General features: G+C 37.9%; 1 protein-coding gene across 1 annotated transcript in view; it reads right to left on the bottom strand.

Annotated features, from left to right (window-relative positions):
* Nucleotides 1–17,008, bottom strand: part of LOC126252221 (dynein beta chain, ciliary) — a 769,797-nt gene that overhangs the window by 432,488 nt on the left and 320,301 nt on the right. The window contains exons 30-32 of the mRNA XM_049953092.1: nucleotides 12,635–12,861; nucleotides 11,200–11,344; nucleotides 2,676–2,909 (exon numbers count right to left, since the gene is read on the bottom strand). Of these exons, the coding sequence (XP_049809049.1) occupies nucleotides 2,676–2,909; nucleotides 11,200–11,344; nucleotides 12,635–12,861 (606 nt within the window). The remainder of the gene's footprint in view (nucleotides 1–2,675; nucleotides 2,910–11,199; nucleotides 11,345–12,634; nucleotides 12,862–17,008) is intronic.

Here is a 17,008-nt window from a genome sequence, read left to right as displayed (position 1 = left end):
CTACTGTAGTAGGCATGGGCTTTGTGTCTATCTTGGCCACAATAATGCGTTCACTATGCTGTTTGTAGTAGCTAACCCGCACTCCTATTTTTTTATTCATTATTAAACCTACTCCTGCATTACCCCTATTTGATTTTGTATTTATAACCCTGTAATCACCTGACCAAAAGTCTTGTTCCTCCTGCCACCGAACTTCACTAATTCCCACTATATCTAACTTTAACCTATCCATTTCCCTTTTTAAATTTTCTAACCTACCTGCCCGATTAAGGGATCTGACATTCCACGCTCCGATCCGTAGAATGCCAGTTTTCTTTCTCCTGATAACGACGTCCTCTTGAGTAGTCCCCGCCCGGAGATCCGAATGGGGGACTATTTTACCTCTGGAATATTTTACCCAACAGGACGCCATCATCATTTAATCATACAGTAAAGCTGCATGTCCTCGGGAAAAATTACGGCTGAAGTTTCCCCTTGCTTTCAGCCGTTCGCAGTACCAGCACAGCAAAGCCGTTTTGGTTAATGTTACAAGGCCAGATCAGTCAATCTTCCAGACTGTTGCCCCTGCAACTACTGAAAAGGCTGCTGCCCCTCTCCAGGAACCACACATTTTTTCTGGCCTCTCAACAGATACCCCTCCGTTGTGGTTGCACCTACGGTACGGCCATCTGTATCGCTGAGGCACGCAAGCCTCCCCACCAACGGCAAGGTCCATGGTTCATGGGGGAAGCAATGAAAGTAGAGATAACTGAATAACATATAATTGGGGACTCATCTTCCTTCTTCCACCACTTTTAAAAATGTGATAGTCTATGACAAACTACAAATTTTGAACACAAACATCTTTTAAATAATTTCTCTGCTTGGCTTCTGCCAAATCTTGTCTACACAGAAAACCACATTAAAATTTAGTGTCACTAGGTGCTGGTAAACAAAATATATTCTCATAGTATTTTCTGTGATGTCAAGAGCTTTCATAAAGGACATGACAAAATTTTGTTAGGGAACTGATGAGTTATAGTATTAAGGATACGTTCTGACCTGGATAAAGTCTCAGTTCAATATTTAGGAATTAAACAAAATTTATTGATGTTCTACTGCATTTCTTTAATAATTTAGAACAAACTAAACCACCTCATATTTCGATGCAATACCTGAAAACTGACACCAAATTTCAAGTGTTTCTATATGCATTTGTTGTAATGGTTAACAAGGAAAAAATGTATTGAATAAGTAATCGAGCATTGTCTTCTGTCAGGCACTGACAGAAAATCAAAAAGTAACTTGCAGTACCAGAATTACATTACTAAATATGTAGTAGTGTTATTATTTTTTGTTTGCCTCTCTATACAATAATAATGAATTGATGTAATAGAAGGACTAGATCTGTAACTAGTAAAAAAGTCAAAGTACAAATAGTAACTTAATGTTCTTTCACTTTTTCTACATTCTTAAGCCACCATTTCACTTTCTGAAGCAAATGTCTTCAATTTACAGAGCATTTCACAGTGCTGTAATTGGCAGTCACTTCTCTGACAAAATAATATGTTCAGATACTGACTGACAAAGAACCAAGTTTACTAATGCCACTTTCAAATGTGATTAGTTTATTTGTGTTAAACAGGAATCTTTCATAGAAGTGATAGGGTCGTCAATAATTTTCACAGTAATTGTGTGAAAGTACTACCATGAAATCACCTTTGTCATACATTCTATGTCTTTATCCTATATTAACTATAGGGATTGAAGTCTCTGGTATTTTCCAGTAAGAAAGTGGCAAACATAGAAACATTTACCAAGGCACAGAGAGGATGACTATGGATTTAAATTTGTAAGATTTCAAATAAAATCTATGCTACCTAGCAATTAGATCACCTGTCACTGATGCCATAGATTGGCGTTTTGCTAGTGCATTGTTTTCAAATGTCACCAAGAATCAAATATGCACCTCCTAAATAACATAACTGATGTCTGGTCTGCAGAATGATGTTTGCTTTTCATAACTGCAATAAAATTTACTGACAGATCAAAATTTTGGACCCATATGAGACTGAATCCAGGCACTTAAAAAGTCAAGAAATTTCATTACAATATACAGTCTACAAGCATGTGTAAAATTTAGTCCGGGAATAAACCTGAGCCACTGTCTGTCATATTTTTCTCCCAATGATGCTAGTTAAGCTCTGTATACAAGAGAATCTCTTTGGAATTTGGGAAAGAGGGGTGAGATACCACTGCTGGCAAACTGAATCTTTGTGGTGGACAATAATTCAGACTCATAAACAGTCTTTAACTGTGTCTGTATGTCTCTCATCAATAAATTGGTTTCCTCTCTCAGTTTCATTTGTTTATCATTATTTACATTATACTGGCCCACAACTACATGGAGTGAACTGTATGTAATCATCAGTACAAAGGGACTCTGTTCTGTCTTCAAGGTATGCTAATCCTAGAGCCTCATGGGTGTACCTCTGTAAAGTTTTGAAGAGCATAATGAAATGGCAGTTAGAAACAGAATAATACACAACATGACATGACCGAAAAAGTATTAGTGCCCACTGAAACATCTATCAAGTTGGAAACCAATAAAGCACTTTCCTTATTTAGGTTTCGAGTTATCCTAATCCAATATCCAAAGTAGGTAAGATATCTTTTAATTCACAGCTTTAGCTTACCTGTTTTTTCTGGTAGTCCTTTAAAGCATTTTCATAGCCCTCCTCAAGGGTCGCAAATGCTAGATTAACTTCTGTGCACCACCAGATTTGCGTACCACAAAGTGAAACTTGTGCAGGAAAATCAAACAGCCACTGATCACGTGGTTTTTCTTCATAAAGTACCACCCCTTCACCAAAGTAATGTCGGATAGATACACGCATGGCTGCCTGCAGTCTGTTTAGCCATTGTTCAACCTAAAAGAGTTACTTGTTATTTTATATGTTGTGAGACCAAAATTTATATTTTGCAAATATTACTCAAAAAAGAGTTCATATGCTTCTTAATGAATATGGGGAGTATTTGTTCTATTGTCCTTAACTTCGCTATTAAAATGGGAGAATTCATAGGATTCAATTGGATAATATTCAGTTTTATGACTAACTTATATATCTTGATCTTCAACACACCAAATCATTATAGCACACTATTAATAAGAACAATAAGGAACATATGAATACTGGAGAAAATTTTTAAAATAATAAAAAAAAACACGAACAAATGAAATAAATAAAATAGTCTAACATTTCAAAGTCTAGAAACTGCTTAAAAGTATTGAGAAGATTTTGCAACTTTGACAGTTCAAAGAATATTTATGAAATGTAATTAACATTTTTGATAAAATAATAAACATATCCAGCAATTATCTATTCTCTTCTCTATACATACAATCCAAGACTTCAAATATCCATGTCTGTCTTGTCTGTTTCCTTACATAGTCTACCAATATTTTATGAGGCCATCATCAAGGTTGTTTCTAATCTAAAGAATTAGACAGTTAAAAGCCATGTGATGATAGGGCATAAATTATTTAATAAACTTTACTTGTACAAGACCTTTCTGCATGTATTTCATGCTGATTAGCTGCTCACCTATCTGTGATTTTAATTGATTTTTAATTGTAATACAATATTGTAATTTCAATAGCTGACATAAGCATTCTAATTCAGGCACATTAGGAATTTACGATTGAATACAAAAATCAGTTTCTTTTATAAAGGCCATGATTTTTGATGCATCTGTTCATTTCTGCCATTTGTTATCATGAGACATTTTCAGTTGCTATAGGTACATAAATCCACTCACTAATCCAATGACATTTATGCTATTCTTGTTAAGTCTGACTTTCTGATTTCTAACAAGTCAATAACATAGATTTTGGTCTTCAGTAAATAATTCTATATTTGCTCAGTTGGTTTTTCCCAAGCACTTTGTTGTGATGTGGTTATCTGTTCAAAGACTGATTTGATGCATCTAGTCACACTAGTCTCTGCCTGCTATTGTAACCTACGTCCACTTGAATCTGCTTACTGAAATCAACCTTGGTCTCCCTCTGTCACTTTCAATACACCCGCCCTCTTCCCCCCATTACTAAACTGAAGATTTCCCGAAATTACTTTTCTCCCCTAATTTGGGATGACATCACTAAGCCTGGCAACTGGCTTAAAATACTACTTACTTGGTATTCATCGCTCAGGGAGATCTGCACTAGTTCACACATTCCCCTCCCATTACTACTCTCTAGCACTCCTTCTTGATCTTTTTAACTACCTGAGTACTACTAAAGTTGCATTTCTTTCGCACTCATGTCTCTGTGTTTCAGAACTCTTTTAGTTGTTTGCATACTTTTTCCAACAGACTTCAAAGCAGTGAAGCTGTTAGAGATGTCTAGACTAAAGCTAGCAGAATTGTAGCATCTTTTGAACCTCTTGCCTGTTCTAGTAGCCTTAACTACAGTCCAGTTACATGCCTTATCCCTAATCTAACTAGTGCTAACTGCAGCTCACAAGTGTTCTAATACTGTTTGTGCTGCTGATGGATCAGATTTGAATTTTAAGATCAGTTGCTCTTTCTCCATAACCATGTAGTGGTAGGCACATCATCCACTAAGTCACGAGGTAGACAAAAGTGTGTGTTGACACCTATCAGCATGTCCAGGCCTCTCGCAAATATACAACCTTTTTCAATCATTCTTAAAACAATTGCTGGCAATGGTTAATTTGTACTCTGTGTAAAATTCTATGTCACAGCTTCACTTTTCTTTACTTTTCTCCAGCCCATTTTTTTTACAATACTTCCTTCCTCTCCTACTACTGAATTCCATGTTTCCCATTTCAATTAATTTTCTGTCTCCCTTACTGTGCTAAATAATTCCTTACATCTCACAATACTTACATTTTTCAATCACTTTATCATACGTGTAACTAATGCACATTCTTTCATGTGTTCCATAGATCCCATTAAGAATAGGAACTTTCAGGGATGTGGAATGAGTCAGGGTACACATTAACAAAAGACAAGGAAATCATAGAAACTTGATCTATAGGTTAGGTTAGGTTAGTGTTGTTTAACGTCCCGTCGACAACGAGGTCATTAGGGACGTAGCGCAAGCTCGGGTTAGGGAAGGATGGGGAAGGAAATCGGCCGTGCCCTTTCAAAGGAACCATCCCGGCATTTGCCTGAAACAATTTAGGGAAATCACGGAAAACCTAAATAAGGATGGCTGGAGACGGGATTGAACCGTCGTCCTCCCGAATGTGAGTCCAGTGTGCTAACCACTGCGCCACCTCGCTCGGTCTTAATCTATATATTGTATTAACAATGAACTATCACTATACTGCTTAATGACAGTCATGCTTATGCTAGCAAAATTTAATTAACTAATTAGCAGGAAAGCTGCTACTTGAATTTAAGTGTTTGTTCCCAGTTCTATTAGATAAATGCTATTTATCTGCTATTGGCAACTTAATATTTACTTGATTGCAATACTTACCTATATATGTAAATACTGAGCCATATTTACAATATGCTTGTCATGTGGTTTTACAATGTACTCTGCTACTTGCCATGCAGCTAAAAGAATTTTTCAATCCTTGACTCTAGATATTCAGATAATTTATAAAAAGAATGGCTAGTGAGATATGTGTTTGATTTTCTTTGGACTGACACGGGTTCCCAATTTCTTACTTTATTATCAGAAAATTATTACTTTTTTTCTCGCACTGTGATTGTGCAAATCACAATTCAGAAGAATCTGATAGTATACAAGGTGACTCCCTTAAAACTTGCACCACAAATATTGCAGAAATGTAAAGTGCTATTAACGTGTAGTTTTCACAGAACAGATTGGTAATTAGGGGCTTACTTTGTTATTTAATTAACAGATTGTAATAATATTTAGAAAGTATATTTTTTGGGCTAACAGCACTTTTTTTATATGGAACAATGTCTACTGACATTAACAAACTAAAAGCAGGATAAGTTAGAATATCAGTGGTGTCTGTTTCAGGATTCTACTGCGAGTCACTTACGAGATATTGTATTTTCAAAAGTTTTCACACCAACACTTGTTTGAGCCATTCAACCTGTGTAGTTGCTAAGTATGATGTTGTTATGTTTGCTTACAGTGTGCTTATGTGTTCCTTGAGTGTACTGCAACTTTAGTAAGTCAGTGTGTGTCAGTCCAAGAAGTAGACTGTGAGTGGATGATGGCATTTACCGATGCAGAAAAAGCTGACATGCTCATGGTAATGGACAGTGTAGGAAGAATGCAGTTCATTTTTGTACAGTGTGTGCGGCAAGACATCCCAATGGACATAAACAATCTCAGCAATTATTTATCAGCCTCTTCAACCAGTGAAAGTGGTACTGTAACACGTACATAGGCAAGTGTCCTTCACATTTGCCATTGACAAATGTTCCATCCCTATGACATCTCTCTCCATTAAGAGTTGCACAGAAACAATTATGATAATCATGTTAACTTCTGTACATGGGCATTAAGACAGGATTTTTGAGACATATCACGTACCTTGTTTTGTGATAAAGTCACATTTACCAATCATGCACTGGTGAAACATGCACTATTGGCCTGTTGACAATCTTCATTGGCTTCGTCAGGCGGAATGTCAGCATCCACGGAGTGTAAACGTGTGAAGTAGGATAACAAACCATCAGCTCATAGGACCCTTTTTTATAGATGGACTACTGAATGCACAAAAGTATCATAGTCTCCTAAGAGGCCATCTTTCACAGATGCTAGAAGACTTTTCTCTGCAGACAAGGGACCTATGGTACAAGCATGATGGCTGTTCCGCTACAGTGCACCAAGTACTACAGAATGTGTTCACAAATTGTTTCCAAGTAATTAGACTGGATGCAGAGGACCTGTACCTTGGCTGGTCCATTCCCCAGATTTGATGCCTGTAGACTTTTTTTTCTGTGGGGAAAGCTGGAAGACACTGTCTATTACACCCAATGATATGCAATGACATATTACTGCAGCCTGTTCGGACATCTCTGCTCATATGCTTAGCACTTGTGCAGCAGTCATTCAGTACCAGACTGGAGCATGTATTGCTGCTGCTGGTGGTCATTTTGAACACATCCTGTGATGGTCGACAGTCTTGTCACTGATCAGAATCCACATAACTAATGAATACACTTGTGTTGCTCTTTAATGTGTGGTACCACAGGTATTGTACAGGTACTAGTGTGGGAACTTTTCAAACTGTGATACCTCATAAGCAACTTGTACTAGAATCATGCAACACACACCACTGACATTTTAATTTACCCTACTTTCAGTTTGTTAATGTCAACAGGTGTTGTTCCATTTTAAAAAGTGTATGCTTGCACAAAAAAAACCACTTTCTAAATATTATTACAATATTTTTCCTGGCTAACAGCATGAGCCAGACTAGCAACCCATTCTGTGAAAATCACACATCAGTAGCACTTCCCATTTCTGCAATGCAAGCTTTAGTTTAGTCACCACATATGTACACACACAGTACAACTCAGATTATCTGACCTTCGATTAACTGACTCCTTGGATTATCTGACCATGCCTCTTACCATCCATCTGCACTCCATGCAAAACAGCATCCCAGCATTACTGACCAATTTTACTCCTGTCACAACATGTGTCCACCTGAGTCATGCTCCTCAGGCATGCTTAGTTGACAAGACTACTGTACTGACAGACTGTTCACTTTACTGTACTCTTTAATCTGCTGCTGATCTGTGTGATCTGTAAATTTATTATCATATCCCTTTTTAATTTTAAGGTTGCAGTGTAATTTTATTAATTTATTACAGTGTGACTGAGAAGTGTAAAGGAGTCTGAAAGTCCAAAAATGGCTACAAATCAGAAAAGGAAACATGATGTGTGCACAATCAAACAGCAACTAACTGTACAGCAAAGACTTGACAAAGGCAAGTTAGTTATTAAACTAGCTTCTGAAATGGATGTTGGAGTAACAACAATTAAGGTCTGGAAAAATAACAGAAAAGGTCTTGATGCTTTATCATTGACTCTAGATTATGAAAATGCATTAAAAAGTAGAAAAGCACTGACAAAAAATTTGTGAGCTCTTGGATGATGCTGTGTGTGTTTGACTTTGTAAGGAAAGATGTAAGGGGACTCAATTTTCAGGCCCTCTCATAAAAGTAAAAGCTTTTCAGTTTCGGGGAAAGGGGGAGGGGGGGAGGAGACAAATTCCAAGCAAATGAAAGTGGGCTCAATAAGGTGATAAATGAAATGAAATGTCATGTGGCGACGGCCTCCCAGCAGGTAGATCTGATAGCCTGGTGCAAAGTCTTTTGAGGTGACGCCACTTCACAAACTTGCATGTCGATGAGGATGAAATGATGATGAAAACAACATGAACAACCAGTCCCAGAGTGGAGAAAATCTCCAACCCAGTCAGTAATCGAACCCGGGGCCCCTGGCACAACTGATAAATCATCAAGGCAAAATGCAAGTTGCTACTGCAGGTGAAAAACCTTTTGCTTTTGATGATGATACAAGTAGGGAATATGCTGAAAAATTTGGATAAATAACTGATGAATCATACAACATTGATAAGATGGGACTAAACTGTAAAATGCTCGCTCAAAAAACACTTGCCTTCCAGAATGAAACAATAACAGGCATCAAACAAGCAAAGGGCAGAACGACCATTTCAACATGCAGCAATAAAGTTGGTGACTATAAACTGCCATTTTTTATAATTGGTATATCTAACAAACCAAGAGCCTTCAAAAAATAAACATGTCAGTGCTTCCTGCTCAATGCAAAGCTCAAAAAAGTGCTTGAATATGTCATAATTTGTTTAAAGAATGGTTTTTTGATGCATTTGTTCTGGCTGCTCAAAAATGGCTGAAATCAAAAAACCTACCACCGAATGCTCTAGTATTTGATAGGCAATCCTCTAAAACTGAACTTCAACAAGGTGTCATAGAAGCTGTGTGTCCCCCATCCCCCACATCTTCAACAATCCAAGCAATAGAGCTTGGTGTTAAGTGTTTAGTTAAAATGACATTATAAGAGGAAGGAGGTCAGTGCTTCTTTAGAGAAAACAGAAGAGCGCTGTGATTGTTATGAAGTAAGGGAAAGCTTCAATGTAGAACACACAATTTATACAGTTACTAAAGCTTGCCAAGAGCCTAAGGAAACCACTCTTCAAAAGCCATGGAAAGAAGTCTGTCATAGCCTAAAACAAAGCAAGAACTTTCAAAAATAATTAGTCACACCCTGCAGATTTAGTCACTCATTTGCAAACTCTTCAAATGATATCCAGCCTCCTAATGTAGAGGAATGGCTAGCTGAAAGTAATACTGCTGCTATTACCAATGAAGAACTCAATGATGATCAGATAATTGATCTTGTTCTGCAACATTATAGAGTCATTTCTTGTCAACTCACCCAGGCCTCCCTGCTTGACCATCATATGTTTTGACAAAAATTTATGTGAACATTTGCACATGTCCCCAATGAACATTGGTAGAGTTTAATGTTCTTTGAAGCAATACTGGCTGAGATATGGTCACTTGTTTGTTTTGTGCCCAACTTTGATTCTAATTATTTAGCATTGTTAGTCCATGATGGACAATCAAGCACACTTTTAGTCAGCAAAGTCATAGTCTTTCTAATGAGCGTAGTTTGGAGGGTTTTATAGAACAGAGTTTTTTGCAAATTCAGGTTGAAAATATCACATTTTTTTATCTTTTTAGAAAATCTTCAGCTTTGTACTTACATTGTTCAGTACTGGAAAGTGATACATAAATGAAAATTTATATGAGAACCTTGTGTTGCTAGGTTACTAAAGGTCAAGCTTTAAGTGCTCATCATACCTTTAGTCCCTGAGATATAAGAAGTCAATCTTTGACATTTCTTTGGGCACAATTTCTTCGAGTGATTTTGTCTAAAATTTTCCACCTGAATATGGTTCATAAAATTCTGCTCATTATTATTCTTAAGAGAATGCTTATAGTGCTATAAGGTGCCAAATTTCGTTTGTTTCAACAAAATATTGCATGAGATATAAGAGCTCAAAGCTGCCAGAAATTCACGGTCACTCTGCACAATGTTACACATGGAGTCAAGCAAGAGACTATATCTCGGCAAGTACTGCTTTGACAAAAATCTAGCTTCACTAATGTTCACTAGGGAGGTGTGTAAATGTTCACACAAAATTTCATGTAAATCCGTGGTGGCTGAGTAGGAAAATATTCTGAAATTACACAATTTGACAGGGAATGACACAACAGTGTTCAGCAAGAGAGAGATGATGATGAATAGGAAGAAGAGGAGAGGACCAGCCACTCTGCAGCAGTATTTGAGACTATACTCAAATATCTGGAACAAAAGCCAACGTGTCGGAAAGAACAGACACCACGTATATATAATTAAGTTGAGGAGGGCCACTGATCTCTTAAGTGCAGATGCACAACAGGTTTGAACTCTTACAGAAATGGGCGAAATGCCTTGAATAATGACAATAATGGGCAAGGTGTTCTACATTAGTAGTGCGTGGATAGGCTGAGAATTTGGATCTGACAGGAGGAATGCTACAGTAGTCGAGGCAATTGTGATGACCACTGTGTATGGATGGCTTAGTGATCTGAGCATATGCCTAGTACCTAGGAGACCCAGGTTTGAATCCCAGTCTGGCCCAAATTTTCAAATTGCCCCATTGATTTAAATCAATTCTCATTCTCAGCCAATGTATGTAATTCTATTGTGTTAAAATTTGTATTTGCCAGGCCAGGGTGGTACTGCGAACTGCGTAATTATTTTTCAATCAGATGGGGAAAACAATTCTCATATACAAAGTCCTTCAGAATATTGCGAAAGGGATTGCATCCACAACTGACAAAGCTGAGGGGAAGAGACATTTTGGTGAGGAAAGAGTGGCATGTTATCAGTGTAGAGGTAAACCTACAAAGCCTACGCTTATACAAAATGCCTAAGAAAGACTGCAAAAATCTCAAAGAAACTAAAACAACAAACAACTATTTGTAAGTTTCAGCTGTGAATGAGATATATGTCCAATTATTCTCATTCAGTTTTAAGTGGTTCTATGGCAAAGACTATCACTCACACAACATGAATGTGATTTCATCTGATTTAGAAGTATAATGTTTCAAAGTTACATGCATTGTAGGAGAAAATGTCATCAAAATTGAACTTTTTTTACTTACTGGTCCTGTGCATTCACATATAGAATTAAACTCAACATATTCTCCATCCTTAGCAATCATTCCTTTAGCACGCTTTTCATCATTCCCTTGTTCATCCTTCGTAAATTTCAGATGTGCCATTGAATCAAATAGCTTTGTTAGATGCCTGTAATATATAATATTATTCAGATGACTGAGGAAGGATTGTTGTTAATTAGTAGATGACAGATTAACTCTGGCATAAACTGGCTATTAATTTTCACTACACTTGGCAACATTGTGTATTTCACACTGAGAAAGACAATTAAAGAACACCTGCCAATAGGGAAAATAGTGTTTTGGTTTATTTTGTTTTACTTTAAAGACAAAAATAATATTTTTTTTCTTTTATGTTTTATTCAGACAATTTCATTTATTTCTAAGTGAGTGATAAAAGCCAGGCATCAACTCGAACGCAGGCTCCATCAGTCAAGTCATCAAATCAGAGAGGTGTTTTATGTGTTTTTAGGTATCGTCTTCCATGCTATTTTTCCAGTTTGTTGTTACTATTACTGTATGACACTTGGTTAGGATAGTTGCCTAATAAGTTTAGTTGTCAATGTCATAGAGGCTGAGCAGTCAAGCTTTCCATAACTAAGTAACTTTAGCTCGCATGGACCCACAGAAACTGTTCCTAGCAGCTGTAAAAATCTGTAATAATGGAGCATTTCATGAGCTGCAGCCATCATAGTTAGATAACACTACACACGTCTAATCTACTCTGAATTCGCTGTGCATATTGAGTGTACTGAATTACGGTAATAAGCAGTGGTATCTGGAAAGTTGGTTCTGTGAACTAAAAAGAAATTTTAATTTTATGGCTTACACTAGAAAAAGTGACAAATGTGACTTGGTATTGAAAGTACTTAGTGAGAAATAGGTCTCAGCAGAGGTGCTATTGAAACTGATGGGCTAATACCTGTTAGCTACAATTGTTCATCTGAAAAATAAAGTATAACCTCACAAAGCACATGACATACAGTACAAACAAAAATATTTATTTTCCTTTTTAAATGGTCTATGTAATATAAAGATAACATAATCAAATTTGTGTCATACCAATAATATACCTAAATAATTGCTCCAAGTATTGATGAACCTCATGGGCACAATATTTCAGCAAACACGCATACTGCCATACGCAAATGCACCTGGTTATGCAACGTGTCCAACTTTTAAAATGTTGTGCCCCCTGGAAACCAATATACAGCCAAATGCTGAAGAATTATGCTTTCCATGTACCCATATGTGCAACAAAAAATGTACCTTGTAAAATAATTGAGCAACAGCTATACTTTCATAAAATAAACCAACAATTTTAAAACTGTTGATACTATTTACCCCCGAACCAGCTTTCTGACTCATTGACAAGCATATTTTCATTATTTAATGGCTTAATAACAGTAATATACAATACCTTGCAACAACTTTTGGCAAATTTCCATTAGACAAGATATCCAGCAGGTCAGCAGATGAAACGAAGTAGAACCTTGGGAACGCAAGTCTCTTTGTTTCCAGATATTCCGCTAATGCTTTTTCACAAAGTGTAAGTTCACGCTGAAGTTCCTCTAGTTGCTGAATAACACCCTCCTTATTAGTTGCTTCCACTACATTTGGTGTCTTTGCCATTTCCTCCATTAGTTTCTACAGGACCATAATTTACAAAAAAGAAATATCAGTAAAAATGCTGAGCAGTATGGGATTACTTCCACAATGTGTGCACCTTAATAAGTCTTTAGTGCATCCTAAACTCAACAGCAAAAATGTATTTATGGAAAATAACTACCATACAGCTGGGCTGTTATAGTTTATAAGCTATTGTGTCAGCAAATACTAATTTGCATTAATTGAAACTTACTGAACCATTCACTTCCTCACATACAATATCATGCTATTTGCACTGAACTCAATTACTGCACAAGTGAAAAACTGCACTGTGTTTATCTGTGGATAATGATTAGTATACAGTGTCAAGCCACATCATGATGAGTACCTGTAAACACACAGATTAATTGCCATTTGCAGTACAAACAAATATTAGAACCCCAGCCAACTTACATTTGTGCCATAGAGAACACAGATGAGCTGAAAGTGATTTAATTTGGTGCTGATAGGTTCCATAGACACACATTGTCTGTAAAGCATTTCGCAGCTGTACAGTGGTGCATGATGAGGACTCAGACTGTGAAAACACACTAATGTGTTCCCACAGATGTTCAATCAGGTTAAGATTCAAGTGTATTTAGTTCCAGGCAATTGATATGAAGTTTCAGTCATCCATTATGAGCCATCTGCAAATAATTCCAATTGTGTGGTAAGGCATATTATCTACATCTACATGATTACTCTGCTATTCACAATAAAGTGCCTGGCAGGGGGCTCAATGAACCAGCTTCAAGCTGTCTCTCTACCGTTCCACTCTCGAACGGCGTGCAGGAAAAATGAGCACTTAAATTTTTCTGTGCGAGCCCTGATTTCTCTTATTTTATCATGATGATCATTTTTCCGTACGTAGGTGAGTGCCAACAGAATGTTTTCACATCAGAGGAGAAAACTGGTGATTGAAATTTCATGAGAAGATCCCTTTGTGTTAATGATTGCCACTCTAATTCATATATCATGTCTGAGGCACTATCTCCCCTATTTCATGAGGAGAAAACTGGTGATTGAAATTTCATGAGAAGATCCCTTTGTGTTAATGATTGCCACTAATTCACGTATCATGTCTGAGGAACTATCTCCCTTATTTCATGATAATACAAAACAAGCTGCCCTTCTTTGTACTTTCTCCATGTCTTCTCCCAGTCCCACTTGATGCTGATCCTACACCGCACAGCAATACTCCAGAACAGGGTGGACAAGTGTGGTGTAAGCAGTCTCTTTAGTAGACCTGTTACACCTAAGTGTTCTGCCAATGTATCACAGTCTATGGTTTGCTCTACCCACAACATTATCTATGTGATCGTTCCAATTTAGGTTATTTGTAATTGTAATTCCTAAGTATTTAGTTGATGTGACTTACCAAATGAAAGTGCTGGCAGGTCGACAGACACACAAACGAACACAAACATACACACAAAATTCAAGCTTTCGCAACAAACTGTTGCCTCATCAGGAAAGAGGGAAGGGGAGGGAAAGACGAAAGGATGTGGGTTTTAAGGGAGAGGGTAAGGAGTCATTCCAATCCCGGGAGCGGAAGGACTTACCTTAGGGGGAAAAAAGGACGGGTATACACTCGCACACACACACATATCCATCCACACATATACAGACACAATCAGACATATTTAAAGACAAAGAGTTTGGGCAGAGATGTCAGTCGAGGCAGAAGTGCAGAGGCAAAGATGTTGTTGAATGACAGGTGAGGTGTGAGTGGCGGCAACTTGAAATTAGCGGAGATTGAGGATATATTGAAGAGCAAGTTCCCATCTCCGGAGTTCGGATAGGTTGGTGTTAGTGGGAAGTATCCAGATAACCCGGACGGTGTAACACTGTGCCAAGATGTGCTGGCCGTGCACCAAGGCATGTTTAGCCACAGGGTGATCCTCATTACCAACAAACACTGTCTGCCTGTGTCCATTCATGCGAATGGACAGTTTGTTGCTGGTCATTCCCACTGTGACGCATTCTATGTGGGAATGACCAGCAACAAACTGTCCATTCGCATGAATGGACACAGGCAGACAGTGTTTGTTGGTAATGAGGATCACCCTGTGGCTAAACATGCCTTGGTGCACGGCCAGCACATCTTGGCACAGTGTTACACCGTCCGGGTTATCTGGATACTTCCCACTAACACCAACCTATCCAAACTCCGGAGATGGGAACTTGCTCTTCAATATATCCTCTCTTCCCGTTATCCACCAGGCCTCAATCTCCGCTAATTTCAAGTTGCCGCCACTCACACCTCACCTGTCATTCAACAACATCTTTGCCTCTGCACTTCTGCCTCGACTGACATCTCTGCCCAAACTCTTTGTCTTTAAATATGTCTGATTGTGTCTGTATATGTGTGGATGGATATGTGTGTGTGTGCGAGTGTATACCCGTCCTTTTTTCCCCCTAAGGTAAGTCCTTCCGCTCCCGGGATTGGAATGACTCCTTACCCTCTCCCTTAAAACCCACATCCTTTCGTCTTTCCCTCTCCTTCCCTCTTTCCTGATGAGGCAACAGTTTGTTGTGAAAGCTTGAATTTTGTGTGTATGTTTGTGTTCGTTTGTGTGTCTGTCGACCTGCCAGCACTTTCATTTGGTAAGTCACATCATCTTTGTTTTTAGATAGATTTTTCCTACGTGGAATGTTTCCCTCTATTATAAGTATTTAGTTGAATTTACAGCCTTCAGATTTGTGTCACTTATCGTGTAATTGAAATTTAGTGGATATCTTTTAGAACTCATGTGAATAACTTCACACTTTTCTTTATTCAGGGTCACACCATACAGATATCTTATCTAAATCACCTCACAATTTGGTTTGGTCATCTGATGACCTTAAGGACGGTAAATAACAGCATCATCTGCTACTCATATTGTCTCTTATGTCACTAACATAGATAAGAAACAACAGAGGGTGTATAACACTTCCTTGGGGAAACCCGGATATTACTTCTAATTTACTCGATGACTTTCTGTCTATAAATATGAACTGTGACCTCATTGACAAGAAATCACAAATCCAGTTGCGCAACTATGGCAATATTCCATAGGCACGCACTATGGTTAGAAGACACTTCTGAGAGACGGTATCGAAAGCCTTCCAGAAATCTAAAAATATGGAATCAATTTGACATCCCCTGTTGATAGCACTCATTACTTCATGAGTGTAAAGAGCTAGTTGTTGTGTTTCGCAAGAATGATATTTTCTGAATCCGTGCTGACTATGTGTCAATAAATCATTTTCTTTGAGGTACTTCATAATGTTTGAGTACAGTACATGTTCCAAAACTCTACTGCAAATCGACATTAGTGATATGGGCTAGAGATAGGCAAACTCATTCATCCGTGGGAACTAGTTTACTGCTGATCGTTCTTTTTTGGGAACCGTTCATTTTTACTCATACACCATTCATTTGTGCTTGGTATATGGTTCTTATGAAAAACTGAAAACTAGTAGTGTAGGTGACTGAAGGATAGAGGGCACCAAGAGGGGGCACTTGCCTCCCCCCTGGAGTATAGAGTTTTTATTCATTACAGAATTCTTACACACTTTTAGAAGTGATTTCTGTGATTCTGCAGAACCTCTCGTTCAGCCAACTGTAGCGTTGTGTGGCTGATCACAGGGAAATAATGTAGGGTGGCGCACAGGAAACCGGCCCCGAGTACAGACTGCTCACCAATTACGGACGATGTGTTGCCCGTTACGAGCAGATACTACAAACAGACAAACATGAAATAATTAGGCAGTGAAGAAATAACAAGCTAATGCAAGCAACAATGGGGAAACAATCGATGACGATGTGTAGAGAGCTGGAGAAGAGGACATGACAATCACAAAAATCTCACGTGACGCGCATGGGCTATAGCACATGTAGTCTTGTAAACCTGTTGGTGGCTGTTTCCCAGCTTAATAGACCACAAGGGTGTTGTATAAAATTCTTCGTTTCGACTTCCACTACATAGCTATGCTACGTTGTAAACAATAATCGTTTACACCCAATATATACTTCACGTTGTCTCTGAGTTCGTAGGTGAAGTAGACTTTATGGAAGCATAAAATAAAATGTGGTTTTCTCATACTTGCGTCACACACTAAGTAAAAATTAGGTTTTTATGTTGCATTATTAAAGTTAATG

This window comes from Schistocerca nitens, chromosome 4, assembly GCF_023898315.1.
Source record: "Schistocerca nitens isolate TAMUIC-IGC-003100 chromosome 4, iqSchNite1.1, whole genome shotgun sequence".
In the NCBI taxonomy this organism is placed as follows: Eukaryota; Metazoa; Arthropoda; class Insecta; order Orthoptera; family Acrididae; genus Schistocerca; species Schistocerca nitens.
This window is presented reverse-complemented; position numbering and strand designations above follow the sequence as displayed.